This window comes from Peromyscus leucopus, chromosome 8b, assembly GCF_004664715.2.
Source record: "Peromyscus leucopus breed LL Stock chromosome 8b, UCI_PerLeu_2.1, whole genome shotgun sequence".
Taxonomy (NCBI): Eukaryota; Metazoa; Chordata; class Mammalia; order Rodentia; family Cricetidae; genus Peromyscus; species Peromyscus leucopus.
In genome coordinates, this window is record NC_051086.1 from 106,185,437 (window position 1) to 106,212,373 (window position 26,937).

The 26,937-nt window shown below is 42.6% G+C and overlaps 1 protein-coding gene across 1 annotated transcript in view; it reads left to right on the forward strand.

Moving 5' to 3' along the window:
- Tbcd (tubulin folding cofactor D) overlaps positions 1-26,937 on the forward strand; it is a 171,208-nt gene that overhangs the window by 12,905 nt on the left and 131,366 nt on the right. Inside the window, exons 4-7 of the mRNA XM_028884969.2 lie at positions 899-1,000; positions 1,768-1,914; positions 2,292-2,347; positions 17,863-17,995. Coding sequence (XP_028740802.1) covers positions 899-1,000; positions 1,768-1,914; positions 2,292-2,347; positions 17,863-17,995 — 438 coding nt within the window. The remainder of the gene's footprint in view (positions 1-898; positions 1,001-1,767; positions 1,915-2,291; positions 2,348-17,862; positions 17,996-26,937) is intronic.

A 26,937-nucleotide genomic window follows, 5' to 3' on the forward strand; every position in this document is an offset into this window, starting at 1 on the left:
ATCTTGAGGTCCTTTAGTTAGAATAAGGAAAAAGCAGAAAAGCTTGATGGAAATAGAAGTGTTTCCTCTCCCTCTTCCCCTGGACAGGATCTTACTGTGTAGCCCTGGCTGTCATAGAACTCACTGTGTAGACCAGGCTGGCCTCGAACTCACAGAGATCCACCTGCCCTTGCCTCCTGAGTGCTGGGATTAAGGGTGTGTGCCACCACACCCAGCAATAGAAGTGCCTCATAAGCTATAGTATGGGGATGAATTTACTGGGGAGTCTTACTTAGGCTACAGCTCTGAGGAAGAAGGTCTGGGGCTGGTGATCTGCTTTTTCTGCAAGTTCTCCAGTGATGCCCATGTGCTGGCCCCAGACTTAGAGATGTGGGAGTGACTTAGAGTCATTTCTGTGTGAAGTTTGTGAGTCTCGGGGAATATGTCCTAGCATTTTTACTGTATAGCAGGGTGAGGCATTTGGCTGTTGAGATAATGCTGCATGTTCTATAGAAGTATTAGTGGGGCCATTTGAAGTGCATAGGGGCTTCGTTTTCATAAATGTCAGGGATTAATCTCTGAACAGGATAGAAGCAGAAGTTTTTAGTTTGTAACGTACTTATATCGCTGATGCACACAGTATGATTTGTTAGCCATATTGGGGCAGAACATATTTAATGAATAAGTAAAAATAAAGATAGCTTTCTTGTCTCTTTGGTCTTGCTGAGTTGTGTCACTGCAGTGTGACAGAATCTCCTCAGTCATTGGGGGACATAGACAGTGGTTTTTTATTTATTTATTTATTTTTTTTTTGGACAGTGGTTTTTGATGAAAGTATCAAGATAACTTTGCTGCTCTTTTGTTTTCTATTATATAGTATAGTCAATATTCTTTATATTCTAATGTCTTTATTTGGCAGGTTCGCGGATATAAAGTATTTCTGCGTCTATTTCCTCATGAAGTAGCTGATGTTCAGCCTGTGTTAGATATGTTCACAGGTCAGAATCCTAAAGACCATGAGGTGAGTCCTTTCCAAGCCCTCCCTGCTGGCTCCACTGTCACTGGCAGCTCTTGTTTTCCAACTTTCTTTGGTTTTTATTTTAGACTGTTTTAAAAAAATTCCTTCTGATTCTTCTTTAGCTTCTACACATGTTGGCTTTAAGTTGTTCTCTTTTAGAACATGTCCTCTGAAAAGCAAAGAGTATGCTTTTTAACTCAGTGTGACTGTGCCAAGTCTTTAAGACCACCATAGGTCCATGGTGCTCTAGGAAGACTTAAAAGCACAGCATAGAGTTGTGCTTATAGTGAGTGTGGGGTTGATGGTGTCTACGGGCCTATGGTAGGCATTGGGTTGGTGGGAAGGCCAATATAATGGTCAGTGGAGTGTGGTTGGATTTTGTTCTCTCTCTCTTTAATTATTATTTGGCATTATTATAGGTTCTTGTTATGTAGTCCAGACTGACCTAGAACTTACTTTGTGGTATGGGCTGGCTTTGAACTTGAGATCCTCATGACTGAGCCTCCTGAATGGAGGCGGAATGCCTGGTGGCTTTTTCTTTTTCTTTTTCTTTCTTTCTTTCTTTCTTTTTTTTTTTTTTTTTTTTTTGAGATCAGGTCTTACTATGTAGCCCTGGCTGGCCTGGAACTTATGTGAATCAGGCCGACCTGGAACTCAGAGCAATCCACCTTCCTTGCCTTCCGAGTGCTGGGATTCAGGGTGTGCACCATCATACCCAGAAGCTTTATCTTCTATACTGGAATCATTCTGACTGTGATTTAATTCCTTAGACATGGGAAACACGCTACATGCTTTTATTGTGGCTCTCTGTGACCTGCTTGATCCCTTTTGATTTTTCACGCCTTGATGGGAACCTCCCCACTCAACCTGGAGAAACACGAATACCCATAATGGACCGTATTCTGCAAATAGCAGAGGTAACTATGATCATATAGACCTTTAACAGTTAAGTGTGCACTTGTTCGTGTGTAGTTGTCTTGAAATGAGTTTAGTTAAACTTTTGGTGTATTTATTTACATTTGTTTGACTGACATCTGCTATCAGTGATATCTTGGCTTACTATGAAATTGTGATAAGTTATGTAGAGATTAGATAAATTACTTTAGCAAATCTCATTTCTTTATAGATAATACAAATATTTGTTAAACATAATGGTGATATTATAAAGGGCTTTAGGGGCAATTGTTAGGGAATCTTCATTTTACATATAATTTTGAATATTGTATAAATACTACATAATTGGAAATCTAGAAAATAAAAGAATACTAAATCGAAATTTGTCAAATTCTTGCAGTCCTATTTGGTGGTCAGCGACAAAGCACGAGATGCAGCGGCTGTGCTTGTATCCAAGTAAGTCTTGTCAGCTGTGCAGGGCTGTTGTGCCTGGTAAATTCTAAGCCTGTCTGTCTCATACACTGTTACATACTTTGTGTGTGTCTATTCTCAGATGAAGACTCTTCCAGGTTTTTATACTGCATAGATCCTGTTGCCTTCTCTGAGGGAACAGGCAGCTCTGGTTGGTCATAGAAGACATCTGAATGAGAAGTGACCACCCTTTGTGCTGCTTTGGGCTTATGGAGTTGACTGGCACTAGTTTGTGTCACTCACAGGGGTCACCTGGTACCAGTTTAGGGCTGGTAGGATTCCTTAATATGAGTTTATGATTTGTCGGGCTGCCTGGTGCTGGTTTGGGACTCAGAGGGATACTTTATAGGCCTTTGAAGAGAAATATACTTAGTACAAGCGCAACTGGGATTCCTTTCTGTATTGTGGTGCTCCCCCTAGGTGGCAGCAGCTGTGAGCTTTTTAGAGTCATCTCAGGAGCAGTTTATGTTGGGATTTGTAAAGATCATGGACACACATGGGTATGGTTTGGGAATGAAATCCTCAGACAGGGTTATAGTGTAGTTTACTGGGTAAAACCTTGGGTTCTGACAAAAAACAAAAATACAAAAACAAAAACAAAAAAGAAAACAAAACCCCTTGCAAATGTCCTGTGTAGCTAAAAATGCAAGTAGGAGATGGTTTCTCTGATGAGCTAAGATGATCAACACAACCTGCTTGGGTTGTCTCAGACATACATGCCAGTCTGAGAGAACTTGTTTTGTGAAATTTGAGAATGTTAGGATTTTTTTTAAACATATTATTCTTGGAGCTGGTGAGATGGCTCAGTGGTTAGGAGCACTGGCTGTTCTTCCAGAGGATTTGAGTTCAATTCCCAGCACCCACATGGTGGCTCACAGTTGTGTTTAACTCCAGTTCCAGAGGACTTGACACCCTCACACAGACATACATGCAGGCAAAACACCATAAAAAAGAAATAAAATTAAAAAACATTAAAAAATACTGTTCTTGTAGAATTTCATATAATAGATTTTGATCATATGTATTCCCTACTCCTCTTCCTAACTTTTCTCAGATTCATCCATTCCTACTGTTCTGTGACACTGTTCCTGGGAAGACCTGAACAAGTGTCTACTCAGCTTCAGATAGGAAATTTATAATGACAGATCAAAGTCTGGATGCCACCAATGTGCAGCTTGGTTAGCTAGTAAGTTTTATTGTGATTATTTACAGGAGTGTGGGTGAAGGGTTACTTACAGGAACAGAAACAACTCAAGACAGCTTCATCACCAAAGCCCACTCCAGCATAATTGACAGCTCAGGAAACTTGGAGCACATTGAATAATCTGTAGGCAGTTCAACAAGTTGGAAACTGTCTTTTCCAGGTAGCTCAGTTTATCCGAGCTTTTCCAGGTAGTTCTCCTGGTCTCTGCTTCTTCCAGGCAGTTTGCTTGTCTAAGAATGTCTGTCAGTAGTCCTTGCTGCTTATATATGCTTGGAGAGGGAGGGCCTAAATGAATCTAGTGAGTTTCAGGTCTTACTGAGTTTAAGGAGCGTTATACAGGATGGAGTATTCACCTTTCTTTAGAACATCTTGTTTTTCTTCCTTTTTAACATTCTGTGCCCCCCCCCCTTTTTTTTGTTTTAGATTTAACTTTTCTTAAAAAAGGTTTATTTTATGTGTATAGATGTTTTGCATACATCTGTGTCTTTGTACTGTGTGTGCATTGCTTGTGGAGGTCAGAAGAAGGTGTTGAATTAAAATTACATATGGTTGTGATCCCCCATGTATGTGGGTTCTGGGAATGGAATCGTAGGTTCTTTGAAGAGCAGCCAGTGCCCTTAACCTCTGAGCCGTCTCTCCAGCCCCAACATCCTGTGTCTTGAGATATATGGTTTTATCTGGGAGGAAATTGATACATAAAACCTACCCTCCCACACTTGGTATCCTTTTTTTTTAAAAACTAACACCAAAATTCCCCAATGTTACCTGAATATTCATGGGAATGGGGTAGTCCACTGGAGCGTGGTTAGCCTTCCAGGGTCCATACCCTTAAAGAGGACTGATTTTTTTTCCTCTTCTAGAAGCAATCAACTGTCTATAGCTCCTCAGTTAGATGTTGGTACTCATGAGCCCCTTCCCGCTTCATGGTATCATGTTGATGGGCTTGATTTGTGCAGGTTGTGTGCAGCAGCTAAATAGTTACTGTGAGTTCATGAGAGCAGTGGTCCTGTCGTGTCTAGAAGACACATGGGTGTGAGTGAGTTTGTGGTGTGTGTGTGATACAGATATTCCATCTGTGACTGAGCACTCCATTGACACTTATTTTCTCTACTTTGATCAGTTGTGAGTTTCTGTATTAACCACCATCCACTGCACAAAGAAACTTCTCTGGTAAGGTCTGAGAGCTGTGCTAATCTAGAGAGAGATGAGTTTAGAGGACAGTTTGATAATACGTACATTTAGCAGGATAATAGTTGGTTCATCCTGGCTCCTGTGAACTCTCAGGCCATGAGTTCTTGGCTAGATTTACAGTACCAGGCATATGTTTTTCTCTTGTGGATTGGGCCTTAAATCCGATCAGAAAGCAGTTGATTGTACTAATTCACGTCACTATCGTACCTCTGGGCATATCTTGCTATTCTGTCAGTGTTATAGTTTACAGGGTTCAATGCTGGGTAAGATTGTTGGTGACTCTCCCACCAATCCACTGCCACCTACATAGTAACTTCTAGTACTATAGAAGCTAGCCAGCAGTGAAGAAACTTCCTGGTCAATACCATCTTAATTTCTTCATGTCTTTTGACCATTGTGTGTGGTGTCTTCAACAATAGGGTCTTACCATGAAAGTTTTGGTGGGCAACCAAGACCAATGAAAATGGCCTGTATTATTTTTAGGGTCTCTGGGATACCTCTGACCAACAACTCAAGGGGAGGTATCCCATACTTGGTATTGGGTTGTCCAGGAACTTGCTGTGTAGACCAGGCTGGCCTTAAACTCAGAGATCTGGCTCCCTCTAAATCAGTGGTTGGGTGTTGAATGACCCTTATATAGGGGTTGCATATCAGATGTCCCGAATATCAGATATTTACATTATAATTCACAACCAAAATTACAGTTATGAAGTAGCAATGAAAACAATTTTATGGTTGGAGTTACCACAACATAAGGAACTGTATTAAAGGGTCGCAGTGTTAGGAAGGTTTAGAACTATTGCTGTAAGTGTTGTTTAAAGGCATATGTACCACACCTGACAGTTGGTACTGGGATTTTTATTTAGCAACATATGACTTCTGGGAGATGTTAGGATTCCTCATGATGTGTATTTTAAATATGTTTATGGTTACATAAGTTAGAAATTTCAGCATTTTTCCTCCTGAATTGGTGAGAGCTGAAAGTTGGTTGTAAGGTCTTGTCGTTTTGACTAGATAATGGTTGGCACCTCAAATGTTGTTCACCTCTGTAAAGTGGGAAGAGACTTTTTTTTGCCAGTTGACAACCTTGGATGTCATCTTAGAAAGCATGACCCAGTAATGAGGTATGGATCCGAGAAGGCAAGAACGGGGAGGAACACTTTAGTCCCTTGGAACTGGCAAGGCCTCTTTTGTTTTGTTTTGTTTTTGAGACAGTCTTACTGTGTAGCTCTGGCTATCTTGGAACTCACTATGTAGAATCAGGCTGAGATTAAAGGTATGTGCCACTGTGCCCAGCTAAGGCCTCTTTCTTAGGGCCTCCTCACATGGGAGGGAAAATCTCCCAAGAGCTACTTTCTCCTTTATCAAGATCTGAAAAGATGACAACTTTATAAAAGTGTTACTTACCTTTCATTGCTGTGGAAAAATACCTGAGGAAAGTCAAAGGAGGAAAAGGCTTATTTCGGCTCATGGTTTTATGGTCTTGAGTCCATGGTAAGTCCGTTTTAGTTGTTGACCTACCTCTGTGATGTAGGAAAAGACACTTTGGGCTTGTGCTGTGTCAGAACATAGCAGAGAGGATAGAACAGAGTTGCTGACCACGTGGTATCTGGGTAGTAGAGAGAGATGGACATACAGACAGACCGATCAGGGATAAATACAACTCTGTCAGGGAATATCCTAAATGATGTATTTCCTCCAACTAGGCCAGCATGTACTATCAATAAAACCATCAAATTATGAACCCATTAGTGGATTAGTCTCTGTTGAGTTTAGAGCCTTCATAATCCAGACAGTCACTTCTGAAAAGCCCCATCAGCCAACAAGCAGCTTTGAATTATCTTTCAGGATATTTAGGATTCAAGCCATAACAAAAGGAATTCATACATTTTGAAGACTGCAACCCTATCTCCTTCCTTGCTCTGGGAGGTATCGCTTGTATTCTGGTGCATGTCTGGTGACCACATGTTCTGCTTGGCTGAGTTGCTGTACTGTAGCTAGAGTTGTCCTGCCTGGCCCACAGTCAGGACAAATATCTGTCACCCGCCAGTCCCACAGCCGCTCAGACCCAACCAAGTAAACACAGAGACTTATATTGCATACAAACTGTATGGCCGTGGCAGGCTTCTTGCTAACTGTTCTTATAGCTTAAATTAATCCATTTCCATAAATCTATACCTGGCCACGTGGCTCGTGGCTTACCGGCATCTTCACATGCTGCTTGTCATGGCGGCGGCTGGCAGTGTCTCCCTCCTTAGCCTTCCACTTCCCAGAATTCTCTCAATTCTCTTCTCTGTTAGTCCCGCCTATACTTCCTGCCTGGCCACTGGCCAATCAGTGTTTTATTTATTGACCAATCAGAGCAATTTGACATACAGACCCTCCCACAGCACTGTACCCCTGAGTGCTCCTGGAATCTATCTTTTCCTAACATAGATGTGACTGTATAATTATTGCTGGACATGCAGATGGCCTTCTTCCTGTTTGGTTACCAAGATTAACATGGCCATTCCTGAATAAGTGACGTGAGGGTTTTTTTTTTTTTTTTTTTTTTTTTAGGGGTTTGAAATATAGTCACTGTAAAAGTTAAGTAAAATGAAAGTTCCCTTTTTAGTATTTGCCAGCTGGATAAGACTTTGCAAATGTTTGTTAACTTTGCTAAATGAAAACTATTGTCTGTTTAAAGATAAAAAAATACACTTAATAAAAATATTATGTTTGTTTACTCTGTGTGTGTGTGTGTGTGTGTACTTTTATCTACTGAGCCATTTCACCAGCCTTATTGTCTACCCTGTATTCACTGCTTGTTCTTATTACTAAACATACTGATGGTGGTAGATTTATGCCAAGCTTTACTCCATGGAGTATCTGTGGGCCACAGACGGTAAAACTCAAAACCTTTTGTTCACTTCTTGGGATCCTACAGGAAAAGCCACAGCCTGGAGCATCAGAACCTCAGTGCCATTTAGTGCTGATGTGAACAGAATGACTGTTTCATTTGGTGTAGCTGGTACCTACCTGGGAGAGGCTATTGCCAGATCTGTGCACTGCATGTGTAGTGCAGCCACTGGCCTGAGCTGTGTGAGTACCCAGGGTGTGTGAGCATGGTCATTGGGAATGGCCCCAGAGGTACTCCGTCAATTTGTTTACTTGGTTCTGAGTCACCTGTATTCCATAGTCATCTTTTTGGTGGGGTAAAGTGTAGCAGTAAGTTTTTTCTGGCCTCACCTGGGTCCACTTCGTGGTCCCACCCGGCTTGTAGTCCCTCAGCTGCTTATAAAATAATTATTCAGAGGCTTAATATTAATTACCAATTGCATGGCCTATGGTAGGCTTCTTGCTAGCTAGTTCTTATATCTTAATCCATTTTTACTAATCTGTGAGTTGCCATGTGACCGTGGCTTATCGGTACTTCCACATCCTGCTACTCCTGGCGGCAGCGGCTGTGTCTCCCTCTCTGCCTTTCTTCTTCCCATATATCTGCCTGGATTTCCCTCCTGCCTCTAAGCTGCCTTGCCATAGGCCAATGCAGCTTTATTTATCAACCAGTCAGAGCAACATAAATTCAGTGTACAAAAAGACATCCCACAGCAGTAAAGAGTGGCCCTGTGCACAGTATGCTGTTCTTTGTTTGAATGCTGTCTGCCCTGTTACACTAATTACCAGCAGCATTTTGTGCTCTTCTCTGGCTTGGGAACCACACCTGCTTCCTTTAGTAGCTGAACTTTGAGGACAGAGCTTCCTGTAACCTTTGTTTTTAAGTTTTTTTTTTTTTTTTTGATAGGTTTCTCTGTAGCTTTGGAGTGCTAGGATTAAAAGCATGTGCCACCACTGCCCGGCTGTTTCCAAGTTTTTGAGACAGAATTCTATTCATTAGCCAAGACTGGCCTAGGGTTCACTAGGAGGTCCAGGTTGCTTTCAGATATACTTATCTTCTTGCCTCAGTCTCCTAATTGCTGGAATTACAAGTGTGAGCTACCATGCTTGACTTTTCCTGTAACTTTTTGTTTTTTCCTAACTATTATTTTACTTTTAAAGTTTATTTTTACTTTTATTTAAAAAACTTATTTATTATTTGGAATTTTCATACATGAACACAATGCATTTATTTAGATGCTATCTATCATGCCCTTATTCCCACTTCCAGCTTCTCTGGGAAACACCCCCACTGCCTAACCAGTTCCCTTCCCAGCTTCATGTCTTTTTTGTTGTTTATTGTTCCTAACCTATTGGTCTATGGGTATAAGGCTAAGTATTTCGAAGGCAGCTTGATTTCTGTGTTCCTTCAGCAAATAATATTAGTAGGGTTTATGATCTTCCCAGCCATGGGTTATTGACGAGGTAATTAGTACCAGACATGAGTTCCTTCTTGTGGAGTAGGCCTTAAATTCATTTAGAAAGCTGTTGCTTATGCCTGTAATATTCATGCCACCTTTGTATCAATGGGTCTATCTTGCCAGGCCATCATTACTATAGCTTACAGGATTCACATCTGGGTCAGACTGTTGATGGCTTTTCTTCCTCAGTAGCCTGTAAAACACCTTTTGACACCATGAAAGTCAGCCAGCAAGGAGGAAGCTTCCAGGTCAGTACAGTTTGATTTTTCTGTGTCCTGTGATTAAAGTGTGTGTCTTTAGCAATCAAGTCTTACTATCAAGTTCTAATGAGTATCTAAGAGCAGTGGCAGTAGCCTGTATTGTTTGGTGGGGGTCTCTGGGACCCCTCTTCTAACTCTTATTTCATTATGTTGTTACAAAGCTATTTAGACAGTAACATACAGAAACATAATGAAACTCTATTAAAGAAAGATAAGGGAGCTAGGCATGGTGACTCATGATTTAATCCCAGCACTCAGTAGGTAGACAGATCTCTGTGAGTTCAAGGCCAGCCTGGTCCATACAGTGAGTTCTAGGCTAACTAGAGCTACACTTTTAAACTCCATCTTCAAAACAAAACAAAACAACAACAAAAAATGAAAGATGAGGATAGAACTTTACTCTTTAAGATTTTTTTCATAAAATATATATATATATGATTTTTTTATGTATATGGGTGTTTTGCCTGCATGTATGTCTGTGCACCATGTGCATGCAGTACCGTTGGAGGTCAGAAAAATACACTGGATCCCCTGGGACTGTAGTTACTATGGTTGTGAGCCACTATGTGGTCGCTGGAAATTGAACCCAGGTCCTCTGGAAGAACAGCCAGTGCTCTTAATTACTGAGCTAGCTCTTCAACTCCCAGCTTTACTCTTGATGGCATCAGCTTGAAAAAGTAGCTACTGTTTTCTGCTTATATATGCAAGGAATACTGGACATGATGGCATTGTAGTATTCGTACTTGAGAGGGTGAAGCAGGACAATCACATGAGCTTTGGAGGCCATCATAGACTACATAATGATGCTCTCTCTAAAGAAAAAAAAAAGTACCAAATAAAAAGATAAGGCATATTTCATGAAGAAAAATAAATTTGGAACAGAAAAATTAGAAAAATATATATGAATTCTAGTGACATACTATATTTTTGTCTTTTTCAGTGCTATTATCATCATCATCATCATTAGGTTTCTTGAGACAGGGTTTCTCTGTGTAATAGCTCTGGGTATCCTGGAACTTGGTTTGTAGACCAGGCTGGCCTTGAACTCCCAGAGATCCTGGGGATTAAAGGCGTGTGCCACTGCCTGGCTTTCAGTGGTATTATTAAATTGAACACATGTAGCACAGTCTCACAAGGTAGCCTGTACTTTTCTGTTGTTTTTTTTGTAGCCACATGCTGTGGGATGTTCTGTATGTTAAATGTGTTGCTCTGATTGGTTAATAAATAAAACACTGATTGGCCAGCAGCCAGGCAGGAAGTATAGGCGGGACAAGGAGAAAGAAGAATTCAGGGAAGTGGGAGGCTGAGGTAGAGAAGACGCTGCCAGCCGCCACCATGACAAGCAGTGTAGAGCCTCTCTTGGGCCTTGGATGTGCCAGATAGCCTGGAAAATACCCTGCTTTGAGCTGGACGGAGTATGTCTTGTTCATTTAAAACATTTAGTTGGTATCTGTATTAGTTACATTGCATTGCTGTGACTAAAATATTTGACAAGAAACCTCATTGTGAGCAAGATACTAAGTAGCTCAGTTCATTGTGGTGGGAACATATATTGGGAAGATTGTTTATATGTCGTGTACCAGGAAGCAGAGATCATCCTGAACTAGAGTCCAGAGTATAACGTTTAAAGGCCTGTTCTTTCTTCTTAGTGACCTGTTTCTGTGAGCTAGGCCCCCTAAACGCTCTACAGCACCTTTCCCCAATAGTTCCATCAGCTTTGGAAAAAGCATTCAAAATGTCAGCATGCGGGGGACATTTCATATTCAAACCATAAAAATAACCAATCGCTTATAAGTCCCCACTGTCTCCTACTTTAAGTATCACACTCTCCGTAACATGACCTTTTTTCTTTATACTTGTGAGATTCTTGGCATTGTTTGTTTAACATCAACATGAACAGTGTCTGTGGGATGGATTTCTCAGGCGATTATTGGCCTTTGTTTTTGTACTAAAGTTTTTTCTTCTACTTCCATTTCTCCCTCCCCATTTCTCCTCTTCTTCCAGTCTTTGGAATCTTTCCATTCCCCACTGTTTTTTTTTGAGACAAGGTTTCTCTGTGTAGTTTTGGTGCCTGTCCTGGATCTCCCTCTGTAGACCAGGCTGGCCTTGAACTCACAGAGATCCACCTGGCTCTGCTGGGATTAAAGGTGTGCACCACCACTGGCCCAGCCTCTTTTTGTTTCTTGTTCCTTTAGAATCTTCTTTAGCCTAGCCTGGACTTGACCTTGCAAGGTAGTTTAGGCTAGTCCTAAACTTAGGATGATCCTGGCCCACCTCCTCTATGCTAGGATGCACAGATATTTGCCACCATGCTCAGCTGAACTTTTTTTGTTTATTTTTATTTTATTTGTATGGATATTTTACCTGCATGTGTGTCTGCACCATGTATGTGCATGATGCCCATGGAGGCCAGAAGAAGCATCAGATCCTCTGAAACTGGAGTTACAGATAGTTGTGAGCTGCCCTGTGGGTGCTGGGACTCGAACCTCAGGTCCTCAGGAAGAGCAGTCACTGTTCTTAACCATTGAGCCATCTCCCCAACTCTAAACTAAAGTTTTAAACTTTATTTTTATTCTTTATGTTTATCTTTAAAATTTCCCCCTTTTGTTAAAAGTAGATTTTTTTTCATACAATATATCCTGGTTGCAGTTTCCCCTCTTTGTGCTTCTCCTAGTTCCTTTCCATCTACCTTCCCGTCCAGATCCACTCCCTTTCTGTCTCTAGGAGATAACAAGACATAACAAAATAAAAGATAGTAAGATAAAACAAAACCTATCACATCGAAGTTGGACCAGGCAAATCAACAGAAGGAAAAGAATCCCAAGAGCAGACACAGGAATCAGAGACCCACTTGTTCACACACTCAGGGGTCCCATAAAAATGCTAACTTGAAAGCTGTAATATACGTGCAGAGGACCTGGTGCAGATTGTGTGGGCCCGTGCTTGCTTGTTCCAGTCTCTGAGTTCATATGAACTTTGATTAGTTGAGTCAGAGGGCCTTGTTCTCTTGGTGACCTCCACCCCTCTGGCTCTTACACTTTTTCCACATCCTCTTGCTTGGGGTTCCCTGAGCTCTGAGGTGATGGATTTGATGGAGACATCCCATTCAGATGTGTTCTAAGGTTTCTTTCTTGGCATAATGTCTGGCTGTGGGTCTCTGTGTTTGTTCCCAATCTGCTGCAGAAAGAAGCTTCTCTGATAATGGCTGACCAAGGTACTGACCAATGAGTATAGCAGAATGTCGTTAGGAGTCGTTTTATTGTTACTTTATTTATTTTTTTAAAGACCAGGGCTATCTAGTGTCTGGTTCTTTGTCACCCAAGCAGTGCCAGGTATGGGTTCCATCTTGTGGAATGGGCCTTAAGTCAAATCAGACATTGGTTGGTTCTCTCACAAGCCCTAGCATATTTTGCAGACAGAACAGATTGTTGATCAAAGGTTTTATTGCTGGGTTGGTGTTTATGTGTCTCTTTTGGTAACCTGCAGAGTACCTACCCATACCATAGGTATAGAATGAAGGAGTTCTGTGTGGGCACCAGCTCAACCACTCCATGTTCAATGAGTTGTGTGGATGTTGTCTTCAGCAATGGGAGCTTGCTGTCAGATTGTGGAGAACAACCCATTGTCTTGGCAACAGCCTGGGTTTTTTTGGGGATTTCATTGTGACCTCTTTGGCCAATGGTTCAATTGGATGTAACCCAGTCCTGGTACCGGAAGCTTCATTTGGTAATAAGAGATGACCAGATGGAACTGTCTCCCTCATTAGTTGGAGACGTCATTGGGATTGCTTTCATATTATTTTAGGAGGTTTCCACTATACCAGGTTTCCATAACACCACTCAAATGCCCCTCAAATTCTAGTTGTCTCTCCCCTCATTCCCTCCCTCAACTCTATCTCCCATCCTCTTCACCTGATCTTCCCATTTCCCATCCTCCTTCCCTGCCCCAGTCCACCTATAAAATCAGTTCTATTTCCCCTTCCCAGGGTTATCCATGTGTCCCCCCAGTCCCTTCCTCTGTACTTAACCTCTCTGGGTCTACAGATTGTAGCTTAGTTATCATTTATTTAATGGCTAATATCCACATATAAGTGAATACATACCATATTTATCTTTTTAGGTCTGGGTTACTTTACTCAGGATGATATTTTTTTCCTAGTTCTATCCATTTGCCTGCAAATTTCATGATGTCTTTTTTTTTTTTTTTTAATAGCTGGGTAATACTCCATTATGTAAATGTACCACATTCTCTTTATCCATTCTTCATTCTCTTTATCTATTCTTCTGTTGAGGGACATCTATCTTGTTTCCAGTTTCTGGCTGTTATGAATACAGCAGCAATGAACATGCATGAGCAAGTGTCCTTGTGGTGGGTTGGGTGTGATGCCCAAGATCATCACATTGATTTCCAAGTGCTGTACAAGTTTGCACTCCCACCATGAATGGATGAATGTTCCCCTTATTCCAAATTCTCTCCAGCATGAGCTGTCACTTACGTTATTGATCTTAGCATTCTGATAGGTGTAAGATGGAATCTCAAAAGTAGTTTTGATTTGTATTTCCTTGATGCCTAAGAATGTGAACATTTCTTTTAAGTGTTTCTCAGCTATTTGTGTTTCCTCTGTTGAGAATTTTCTGTTTAGCTTTGTACCCTATTTTTTAATTGGATTATTTGGTGTTTTGATACCTAGTTTCTTGAGTTCTTTATATATTTTGGATATTAGTTCTCTGTCAGATAGGGAGTTGGTAAAAATCTTTTCTCATTCTGTAGACTGCCGCTTTGTCTGAATGACAGTATCCTTTGCCTTACAGAAGCTGTTCAGTTTCATGAGGTCCCATTTATTAATTGTTGATCTTAGTGCCTGTGCTGATGGTGGTGTGTTCAGAAAATCATCTCCTGTGCCACTGAATTGAAAGCTAAACCCCACTTTCTCTTCTATCAGATTCAGTTTTGTGTAGGGTGATAAATATGAATCTATTTGGATTCTTTTGCATGCAGCCATCTAGTTTGATCAGAACCACTTGTTGAAGATGCTGTCTTTTTTTCCAGTGTGTATTTCTGGATTCTTTTTTTTTTTTTTTTTTTTTTGGTTTTTCGAGACAGGGTTTCTCTGTGTAGCTTTGCACCTTTTCCTAGAACTCACTTGGTAGTCCAGGCTGGCCTCGAACTCACAGAGATCCGCCTGGCTCTGCCTCCCGAGTGCTGGGATTAAAGGCGTGCGCCACCACTGCCTGGCCTGGATTCTTTATAAAAAAAAAAAAAAAAAAAATCAGGTGTCCTTAGGTGTGTGGATTTATGCCTAGGTCTTCAGTTTGATTCTATTGATCAACATATCTGTTTTTATGCCAATACTATGCAGTTTTTATTACTGTGGCATTGTAGTACAGCTTGGAATTGGTAATGGTGAGACCTCCAGCAGTTCTTTTATTTTTCAGGATTGTTTTAGCTATCTTGGGTTTTTTTGTTTTTCCATACAAAGTTGAGAATTGTCCTTTCAAGGTCTGTGAAGAATTGCATTGGAATTATAATAGAGATTACATTGAATCTGTAGATTGCTTTTGGTAGGATGGCCATTTTTACTATGTTAAATTTTACTATGGATCCTAGTGATCCATGAGCATGGTGGATCTTTCCATCTTCTGATATCTTCTTCAGTTTCTTCTTCAAAGACTTAAAATTTTTATCATATATGTCTTTCATTTGCTTGGTTAGAGTTACTCCAAGATATTTTATATTATTTGAGGCTATTGAGAAAGGTGTTGTTTCCCTAATTTTTTTCTCAGTCTATTTGTCATTTGTATATTGGAGGGCTACCAATTTTTGTGAGTTAATCTTGTATCCAGCCACTTTACTAAAAGTGTTTATCAGCTGTAGGAGTTCCCTGGTGGAATTTTTAGGGTTAATATATACTATCATATCATCTGCAAAAAATACTTTGACTTCTCCTTTCCTGTTTGTTTCACTTCAGTTGTCTTACTGCTCTAGTTAATACTTCAAGTACTACATTGAAGAGGCATGGTGAGAGTTGACAACCTTGTCTTGTTCCTGGTTTTAGTGGAATTGCTTTGAATTTCTCTCCATTAATTTGATGTTGGCTATGGGCTTTTTGTAAACGGCCTTTATTATGTTTAGGTATGTCACCTTTGCTGTTTCAGTCTGAGGCTGTGTTCAAGTCCATCCAACCACTAGGATTCCTAGTTAGCTGTCTGGGTATCGCTTTGCTTTAGTTACGTAGAATTCATAGGTAGGCAGTGCCGGTCTTGGTATCTTTTGTGTACCTTAGCATTTGATAGCATCAAATTGCAGGAGTAAGCAGGCAGAAACAGCAGCAGGTGATGTCCTCTAGTGTTAGGGATCTTGTGCAAGCTTCTGATAGTAGTGTCCTTAGTTCTACAAGTGTTAGAGTTTCTGAGAAGGCTAAAGATGCTAGGACCCTTAGTCTCTTGGCAGCAGCTGGTATGCAAGTATAAGTATTGGGATTCCTAAGTGCTGGGTAATGTTCAGTGTTACAGCTCCATGGCCTGGTAGTTTGAAGCCCTAGGACTTAAAGCCTTGATGGTTCTCACAAACAGTAGGGCCTGTAGTTTTTCATCTCTGGCTCTTCATAGCCTCTGTCTTGTAGTCTCAATCTCCACTGTCTCTTGTCTTCTCTCTACCTTTGCTGTTATTCTTTCTCCTACTGTAGCTGCTGTCTTCCCTGTTCAGCTGCCTTTTATAGATAGTACTGTGGCCGCTGTCAGAGTTGTTGCTGTTCTAAAGCAGCTACTCTTTGTTGATTCTAGTTTCTGCTGCTGGCAACCACCAGTCTTATGGCTCTACCTCTTTTGTGTGGATGCTCTGCTGCTTTTGTAGTTTGGCCTGCTGATGGCTCAACGTTGCTTTTTCTTTAGTTGTCAAAGTGGTAGTTTGTAATATATCAAGGGACTTTACATTTTTCTGAAGTTTAAAGGTGTACTTTGCCATTGAAGTAAATCTGTGCATATGAGCCATGGCAAGATGAAGGCAGAGGACAAATACTAGACTGTGTAGGTGCTGTTTAAGGAAAAGCTTTGGTCATCTGCCATATAGATTGAGCAAGAGGACCACTGCGGTCAGACAAGAATTGGACCATGTTGTTTGGAAATAGGGAACCTAAACCCATGAACATATCCTGTGAGATGTGACCCACAGGAGGTGGGGTCTTTACCACTCATGGGATAATGAAGAGTGCCAGCTGTCCACTTATGCTTGCCTCCACATGCTTTGGGAGGGGCTGGATCATACTAACCAGTGTATGCTGAGAGAGTTTGTTACCAAGAGAGTGCATGTGGCTCTAACTAGCCCTCTAGAAGAGCTGGGCAGGTATAGTGACAATAAATGGTTTTAGGTCCTAGGGTACTAGAGGGTGGGTGGATGTCGTAACTGGTGGTTCCAGTTCTGACTCTTCTCTGAACTGTGGACTTAGATAGCCCACTGACTAGTGCTTCATGTGACTCTCTAATGGGCATTGCATGTGGAATACCCCAAAGTGGACCTCTCTGTCCCCAGGACTCATAGCCTCCCTTCTCTATAGACAGTCCCACCATTCACTAGGAACTACTTTACGACTCCCTGCTGGTACCTCCATTTCCATTCTCTTACCTGAATATCCTGGGATTGTAGTTAAGACATTCATCAGACTTGCTGCCTGGCCTGCCTGGACCCTTTGGTCCTAGTTCCTATACTTACTACTATGCATCTTCTCTTAGCTCCTTCCCCCCCTGATATGGAGCTTTCCCATGTGGCTGGTGTCCTTCCTTGTTCAACTCTCCTTTGCAAGTACCCTTGAGGTCGTCTGTGAGGCTTCTTTGGGGAGGTAGCACCTTCTGTTACCCTGTCTGCAATTTGTCTTCTGGTTTCTTTCTTCTGGTGTTACACTTCTGGATTGCATTCTCTTTTGGCGTCAGCCCTGAGAGGGCAGAACTTTGCTTGTTTTTTTCCATTATAGGATCTGTATAGAGTCACTGAGCCAGAGGTCTGGTCTCACATTGTCAGTTGGATGTTGGGTGGAAGGAAACAGGTATATGCAGCATGAGGTGGGAGTTGTATGACTCCATAGAGTTGTGGTAGAGAAGTCCTAGGGTTGGGGTTGGCTATTGGACTAGGTTGTTGAGGATGTATCCTGAGGTTAAGGGATATACTTGGAAGGAGTTGGAGCTGAGAAGTAGGAAGATGTTCCCTGGCTGTGGTGGAGATAAAGGTGTCCATTGATTTGTGAAGCTGCTGGATGAGTTGGGGCCCAGGAGGGAAGGAAGAAGGGTGGTGAGGCCTGTGAATAACTTTATGAGAGTTCCTGATGGGGAATCAGCTGCTGGACCATGATGGCCAGGGGCTTGGTTTCCTGGAGAGAGTGTTATGTATGTGGGCAGCTGACTTGCTTAGGGATATAAGGTGACTGGGAGGGAATGTGTGTGGTGGTTGGTGGGATGTGGGTGAGTTTTCAACACTGGAGTCTTGTTGAGCGTCTCCTGTGTTTGTATCCCTCTGCAGGTTCATCATACGTCCTGATGTCAAGCAGAGAAAAATGGCCAGCTTTCTGGACTGGAGCCTGTGTACCTTGGCCCACTCTTCCTTCCAGACCATTGAGGGTGTCATTGCCATGGATGGGATGTTGCAGGCCCTAGTAAGCACCAGGGACAGCTTGTGGATCTGTGGGACTGTAGGAATTGGCACTGTTTCCAAACTATTGGTTCCATTCACTCTGTGTTCCACTGACTGGAACATGGTGGGATTTATTTGCATCACAGAACTGTTTGATTTTCTGCTGCTGTGTCCTTAGTGTATGAGGCTGGCCTGGAGTGGTGGCTCACAGGTGAAAGCTGACCAAGTGTGCATCACCACTAGGGGGCAGTGGTGCCTGCAGAACTGCAGCCGGGTCCTTAGGGGTTTTGTTTAGTTTGGTTGTAAAGCAGTTAGTGAAGCTAGCCCTAGTGAAAGAGGCAGAGAGCTTGAAATAGGATTCTGTTTGGATTAGTGGGCTACAAAGTTTCTGGTATCTAAGTTTAAATACAGACTCTGGGACCTATCTAGAGAAGCCCATTGTGCCCAACCTACCTATTGCTGGTCTTCTCTGCTTGTCTGTTGTATGGCTTTGTAGTATTGACAAGAAGAAAAGCTTTAGTGTGAAATCACAGAGAGGGTATGACCTTGTAAACAAGGCTAGGAAGTTCCTGGAGCAGTATTTGGGAGGTCACAGATGGACTCCTAAGGCTTTGTTTGGTTTGATGTTCACTGTTGAGAAGGTCATGATGCCTCTGTTTTTAGGGTTAATGTTACAAGATCACAGAGGCTTTCTGAGGCCATGGTATTGAGAGTCAGCATTCAGGAGGGGGACATGGATAGCCTTATAAAGCCATGGTCTCTAGGGTTTGGCATTCTGGAGGGTTGCATATGACCTTCTGTGATTGTAGACTCCAGGGTCAGAAACGTCTTCTTGATTTTCTTTGATTACACTGGGTGAGATATGAGAATAGTTTTTGTCCTTGGAGGCAAAGGAAACTGTCAGGTCACTCAGAAGCAGGATCCTTTGGAAAAGTTTGAAGGCAACCAGTCATACTGGCATCTTGGGTTTGGCTGTCTGCACACCTTTACACAGGTCCTGGATCAGTGACCCTGGGAAGGGGACGTGGGACTGAGGATAAGAAGGTGAATAGAGACTCTCTGGACCCACTGCATTTGTTTCTGCAGTTGTGTGTGCATCCTGGTTGTGAGAAATGAGAAATGTTTGGTCTCTCTTTACTTTGAGTTGTATTGCTAGTGCCCACAGATGTCTACCATTCAAAACACGTAGGAAGGAAACATGGGGAAATAAAATGTTTTATATTCCTGTGCTTCTACTCTGCTATGTTACAACAGTTTAAAATCAAGACATGATTTGCTTGCTATGAAGACTGTCTATCCCTTCAGTTAGGTAGTTCCTTCATTTTATTATGTCCACAAAGTTGTACGGTATCCATTGTCTCCCTTCAGTATGTCAGTCCACATACCACACAATACTCCATAGTACGGGTGGTCACTGACTGGCCTGTCTGAGGAGGAGCCTTCTGTGAACATGCGCATATTTAGACTCATGTAGGATAGGCTTCTTTCACTGAGCACAATGTCCTTAAGGTCTGTCCACTGGGGCATGTGTCAGTTCGTCACTCCCTCACTCCTTTTTTTGTGGGACTGTTGTGATTAATGCTGTTGGGAATATAAGAGGTTTTTTTTTTTTTTTTTTTTTTTCACTTTTTAAATTTTATTTTTCTGTTTTTTAATTTATGTTTATAGTTCTCTTAGGTATGTAGCAGTAATTTTTTTCTTTTTCTTTTTCTTTTTCTTTCTTTCTTTTTTTTTTTTTGAAACGGGGTTTCTCTGTAGTTTTTGGTACCTGTCCTAGATCTCGCTCTGTAGACTAGACTGGCCTTGTACTCACAGAGATCCACCTGGCTCTGCCTCCCGAGTGCTGGGATTAAAGGCATGCTCCATCACTGCCTGGCTGCAGTAATTTTTTCTAATGTGTATGATAATAGATTTTTAACTCAGCAGATAGTGTTTTATTTAGCTCATAGTGTTTTTTCTTTCTCTTTCTCAGGTAGTGCTGGGCTGTCAAGCTGAAACCCTTAAATGTGCTAGGCAAGCACTGAACCATTTAGCTTTACAGCCCCTAATAGTTTTTTTTTTTTTTTAAACATTGTATTTTGTTTTTTTAAGTCTTTTTTAAAAATCATGGTTGTGGGGCTTAAGAGATGGCTCACTTGCTGCCTTTCCACAGGACCCTGGTGGTTCAGTTCCCAGTACCCATGTTGGGAGGTACACAAGTCCCTGTAACTAGTTCCAGGAGATCTGACGCCATCTTTTGGCTTCTGTGAGCAATTATACACATGTGTGCATACACACATAGATGCACACACATACACCTATAAATGGAAGTAAAAATAAAGTCTTTAGAAAAATTATGGCTTTACTTCACATGTCAGTTATAGTGTGTACATACATACACGTGTACATTTTACAAAATAAACGTGACTAAAGGAGGCTTTATTGTGATTTTCGTTTTGACTGCAGTAGCAGAGGTTAGTACAAGCAGTGACTTACCCTGAAGGATAGTGTGAGAAGGGAAGAGGGAAGGATGGGCAGAGGTCACAGCTGTGTGCCCACCATGCTGTTGATTTATAAATCATGGTAGGTATTATACATTTGTGTTTTAGGTAACTGGTGAAGAGGTAGACAGAAATGGTTAATTTGAAAGGTTTAAGTGTAAGTAGGTTCTTGATATTTTGGTGTTAATGTTTAAAAAAAAATGGTATTTTTACATTTATTTGCTGTATGAATGTGCCACAGTGCATTTGTGGTGACTCAAGTGCTTTTAGTTGTTGAACCATCTTTTGAGCCCAGCAACCATAAAAATAATAATAAAAAAAGACTTCAGAATAACTGTTCTCTGTCCACCATGTGTTTCCAGGGTTTGAACTTAGTCTTCAGGGTTGATGACCAACTGAGCCATCTCTCTGCCTCTCTGTTCTACCTGCCATCTCTCCCCCCACTCCTCCCCGCCCAGTTTTAATTTTTGTTTTGTTTTTTTTTTTTGTTTTTGGAAACAGGGTTTCTCTGTGTAGCCCTGGCTGTCCTAGAACTTTCTCTGTAGACTAGACTGTCCTCAGATTTTGAGATCCATCTGCCTCCGCTTCCTGAGTGCTGGATTAAAGGTATGCGCCATTACCAGCTAATTTTTGAGACAGGGTTTCTTTGTGTAGCCCTGACTGTCCTGAACTCCTCTGTACACTAGGCTGGGCTCAAACTCAGATACATTCACTTCTTCCTCCTGAGTGATGGGATTAAAGGCCCGTACCACCATGACTCTGTTTCCTACACTTTTTAAAAATGAGGCATGTCGCCGGGCGGTGGTGGCGCACGCCTTTAATCCCAGCACTCGGGAGGCAGAGCCAGGTGGATCTCTGTGAGTTCGAGGCCAGCCTGGACTCCAAGTGAGCTCCAGGAAAGGCGCAAAGCTACACAGAGAAACCCTATCTCGAAAAACCAAAAAAAAAAAAAAAAAAAAAAAAAAAAAATGAGGCATGTCTTACTATGTAACTCTGGCTTGCCTGAAATTTGTAGACCAGGCTGGCTTTGAACTTGTGTTGATACTCCTGCTTCTTCCTCCTGAGTGCCAGGATTCCAGGTATATGCCAACACCTCTGGCTTGGCATGAGTCTTGCAGGAAATTTTTAGATGAAGAGAATACAAGAAGATCTGACAAAATGTAGCTAGAGCCTGTTAATCCATGGTGGAGCTTGAGGAAGGGCCTTGGATCTATCTAGCATGAGTATGTGGCACTTGGGAGGGCGGGCATGATTAATCTCAAGGGATTGATTTTTAGATTGGTTTTGTTCAGCTGTTTGCATTCTTTCTGGAATTAGATGAGAAGGACTTTGCTTTACAACTCAGGTTAGCTTCGGTCTTGTAAATACAAGAGTTGCGTGTGTATCACTGTATCTAGCTAGCAATCTGCATTTTTGAGGGGCTTTAGGGTCTGCAGCTAGCTACTTGCCACCCTGGCTCAGGAGTTTCTCTGAATTGTGCTGCCCATGGCAATAGAGATGTGGCTGGTAGGGTAAGCTGGCTTCCTGCTTAGGGGAAGTAGACTCCTATGGGAGGTGGGATAACCTGCTGGGCTTTAACTGAAGGTTCATTGGAGGTCCTGGCCGGAGTGCCTGTGGGTTTATCCATTAGGGGATGGGGGAAGTCACAATGACTACTTTTTGTCTAGTTTTACATACTTTGCCCACAGATCTTTTGTTCTTTTTGATCCCCCGTTTCTTGTCTCTGTGCGGTTCCCAAGTTTTCTGTTTTTCCTTTCTTATTTGGGAGGTGCATGGAGCATAGATTGCACTCAGATATGGAGGACAGTTGCCGTTCCATTCCTTGCCAGTTATGCCAGTGGGTTGAGATTCCTTTTAGTGACTAAAGCCAGCTAGACATGTGTGCCTTTTATTTGGACATCTTCAAATTCCAGTGTTGAGGGAGAGAAATTCTCTTTTTCCTTCCTCCTGAGGTGTAAAAAGAGTTCCCAGAGGCTTAGAAAAGTTGTCTCCTACCCCCTCAGCTGGGTGTGTTGGCAAGGGAGGGGAAAATGAGACCCAAGTCTCTGCTGTTGGGGCAGAGTGCTTTGGTGGTTTGGCAACAGCACCTCTGCTCTATCTAGAGAGATTTGCCCTGAGGATGGTGAGCAATTGTCTGACGCAGACAACTGAAATCCTGGGAAGTGGATGAATGAAACTGTGGATCACCAGCTGGGGTGGTTTCGTCTCCTTGGGCCCACAGTGCCTGACTTGGCCTCCCAGAAGCCTGAAGTCCCTCCTGCTTGGGGCAGCGGTGTCTCCAGTCTCCCACTTTGCTTTCTTTTCTCTCTTGGAGGGTCACTTGGGTCTGGTCTGGCTCCAGGGCAGGAGGAAGTTACGCTTAGTGGGTGGAGCAGTTTCACCATGGGCTTGTCAGACCTGAAGGCAGAGGGCTGGGTGTCTTGAGCATGATGAAACTTGCAGGTGTATTGTGCTTCAGGATTGCATGTTTCCTTTGATGCACTTGGCTTCATTTTTATCCACCTGTTCATTAGTGTGGGTTAGGCGAAACAGGTGAACCCTGAACAAGTCACATCGAAACTAGGATTGATTTTATTTCCCTCGAAGCATAGTCCTCCTGCAGCGTTGATTCTTAACTCTTGTGGGAAGGAAACAAGTGCTTGGCAACTTCATTTCTCTGGAAGGCCCCCTTACTCTTGAGTGTCAGTATTAATGCAAATTGAGAAAATTTGAGAATGGAAAACATCATTTAAATAAAAGCATTGTCACGTAAATGTGCTTGTGGTTTTCCCTCGGATTTGAAGTTTCTGACCACTGTGGCTTCTCTGCATTTCCTGCAGTGGCCAGGATGTTGAAGGAACTTCTGTTCCTGAAGACAGGCTGCTGGCGGCGAGGTACTGCTTGTGTTGATTGGTGACAGGAGACGCTCTTCTATTACCATCTGTTGGCATTGCATCTCCCCTTTACAGTGATGTTTTCCTATTTTTAAATTTTCATAGCATGGTAGCACATGCCTTTAATCCCTGAACTTGGGAGCTCTGCACAGAGGCAGGGTAGGCCAGCCTGGTCTACAGAGAGTGTTCCAGGATGGCCATGGCTACACAGAGAAACTGCCTCGAGAAACAAACAAAACAAAGCAAAACAAAAAAACAAATAAAATTCAAAATTTATTTTATTATTGTCTAAAGGTAGAATTATTATTGAACTTATGGTTTGGGGGTATAACTCAGTGACAGAGGCCACTTGTTTAGCATGCTTGGAGCCCTCAGCACTGAAAAACAAAACAAGACAAAACAAAATAAAAAACACCACAAAATTCCACTAAAACCCAGAAACCTCACAAACAATAGTATTAAAACTCACAAAAGTACAGGAGGCAGAGGTCGGCGGATGTCTGTGAGTTTAAGGCTAGCCTAGTCTACAGAGCTACTTCCAGGACAACCAAGGCTACTTACTACACATAGAAACCCTGTCTCAAAAAACTAAGTCAAACCAAAAAACAAAACAAAACAAAAAAACTCAAGAAAGCTAAGGGTACCAGGATCCACAGGCTCATCCCAGGCTGCTTCATGACCCCCACTAGTTGACATGTTGGAGTGTCTCTTTTCTTACGTGTAGTTTAAAGAATAAAAGGGGTCATGTGCCTGGTTACAAGTGACTGTTGACTAGATTACCTGTGTGAATAGGCATGAGGGACCTGTGTCCTGGACTTGGCTCTGCCTGAGTCTTCAGCCGCCTGACCAAGCTTTCCTGGCCGTGGCCTCTAAGAGGCTTAAGCTATACTTGGATTTCATCTCTCCCAGAGGCCTGAGGCATAGGTGTGGTACTTTGCTGTATCTGGAAGAGAAGTGACAAACTTCTCTTGCCTCAGAAGTATGTGGAGACTGATCAGTACCAGTCATGTTCTTTAGACAGAACTTGGCCTATTATTGTTGTGGGCTTTGGCCTCTTTTTTTGTGGGCTTCTGTGGAACCTGGTGTCTAGAGATGCTCAGGCTCAGTATACTGAGGGCAGAATGTCTGAATGGTTGTGCTTTTCTTTACGTTTTATTTATTTTTATATGTTTTGTGGGTGTGGTGTGGTGTGTGTGCCATAATACTTGTGTGGAGGCCAACTTGAAGGAGAATTCTTTCCTTTTATCATATGAAACCTCGGAATCTAACTCAGGCTTGGTAGCAGCAAGTGTCTTTTTCCACCGAGCCATCTTGCTAGCCCAAAGTAGGGTTTTGAGTGGAGAAAATGTATGGCAGTATGGGGCTCAAGCACTGAATGCTGTGTTTCTTTAAATTCAGGCTGACAAGTTCCTGAGTTAGGCTTTGAGTAGACTGTGAACTGCTAGCTCTTGACTGTATCTAATTTCATGTAACTCAGCATTTTACATAGATGAGCCCCGGAAGAACATGTCTGTACATGCTGGCAGTGCAGGGTTCCACAACTGGCAGGGAAGGGACTTTGTAGGTCACAGGCCTCATCCTCCTCATCCCTTTGAATAGAAAGAAAGTGCCATCTGCCCACCTGCTGGTGTGAGCTGGGCTAGTGCTAGAGGCTAAGGAGCCTAGTGCCCCCCTTTAACCTTGGCTTTTGGCTTTTGTTGCAGGCCATTTGAATACCTCACAGCTCCACTCCCCTCTTCTCTCTCATCTGGCCCATGGACAGATGTTGATATCTGGTTGCCCATACTTTCCTTGGCCTTCCTTCTCCATGTTCCCTCAGGCCTTGGTTGTTGACACCTCATCTCTGATTTGCCCTTGATCTTTGTTTCCTGCTCTCTGTCCTTGTTCTAGAGCCCTCATTCTGTGGGTGCACTTGAGACACCTCTGAAGTCATAGCCTCACCTCATGTCTGTTGTCCTTCTTAGCCTTGTGAATGTGGAAGCCTGACACAGGGTGTGTGTGTGTGTGTGTGTGTGTGTGTGTGTGTGTGTGTGTGAGAGAGAGAGAGAGAGAGAGAGAGAGAGAGAGACAGACAGACAGACAGACAGACAGAGACTGAGAGACTGAGACTGTCTCTGCCTGTGTCCTCCATGCCTGCTGTGTGTTTGGTTCTCTTGTCTCCCTTGTCTTGTCCACACCCCACAAGTGTTCATCCTGTAGTATGGTTCCTTAAGTCTTTTTGCCCTCACTTAAGCCAATTCCATTTGCTGTGCTTGGTCTTTATCTTCTGATAGGATGACAAGCCATCCTACTCTGAAGTAGGTCCATGGGGCCCTTAGTATCACCCTTGTCTATTGGGTTCCCTGTAGTTGTGTGCTGTTTCATGGTCAAGACAGGGTTCTCTGTATGAAGTAGGTTGCCCCTCAAGGGAATAGGGAGTGAGAAGCATCAGAGGGAGGGCCTGCCAAGGACAGATTTGGGTGTCTTCCTGTCATCTGAGCACAGAGGATGGCAGTTTGTAATCAGTAGACCAAGTTTTCCAAGCTGGGAAGCTGGGACTATTTTCATGCTTGTATGTGAACTAGGAAGCTGTAGAACAACAAAATATCTGTTTCAGCTCCCTAAAATTGTTCCCTCTCTATCCTTTTTCAAAAAAATTGGGCAGTTGACAGTTTATTCTGACAGTTGGTTCTTTTCACAGATCCTGTAAACTCTGTGGTCTATGTGTACAGATCATCTGTCCTTTGAACATTCTAGTGGCCTAGCTCTGTCAGGCGAGTCCTCTATCCTGACACCTCCCTGCTGCTTTGTGTTACGACAAAGGGTCTGGGACCTGTGCATTTGTAGTGTGACCCGAAGAGTCATTGGAGGGCCTTTGTGTTATCCTTCCCACACCTTGACATAGAGTTCTTGTATAATCCAGGCCCTGGAGTGATGGGATTGTAGACAAATGCCACAATGCCCTTCTTGATCAGTCTGATACCTCTCAGCCAAAGGCGTTGCTGGCTCCTGTGTTGGCCTTATGGGCACTAGGTGTACATACTGCTGCCCTCCCTTCCAGGTGTCGTTGGTGCTGTGCTGAAGACATGATTTTTGCTACAGCCTCAGCCTTTCCTTGCCTATGCTTCTCTTCTTGCTCCTTTTGTCTCCCCCACTTCCACATGGGGCCAGGACTGACCTTGCCTGCATTGCGGAAGTTTGGGCTTTGGTCTCTGACTTCAGGTGCCTCAGCCATACTGGGCATTCCTCCATGTGCCCAGGTACTTGCCTTTAAGCCTGGGAAGCTCTATGGTATTGGGATACCTTCAATCCTGGGCTCTCTGTGGGAGGAGTGTTACCACACTCTTTCACATTTGTCAGTTGATTGAGGAATGGTTATTTTTGCTTAAAAAGCACTAGAAATTGAAGTAAGTAGCAATAACACAGACTTGAGGGGCTGGAGTTATCTGCCCTTAACATTGGTCCATTTTCCTATTGTCTAAGGTATTTCCTATTGTGAGTTTTCTTTCTTTTTTTTTTCAATTTTTTTTTTTTTTTTTTTTGGTTTTCCGAGACAGGGTTTCTCTGTGTAGCTTTGCGCCTTTCCTGGAGCTCACTTGGTAGCCCAGGCTGGCCTCGAACTCACAGAGATC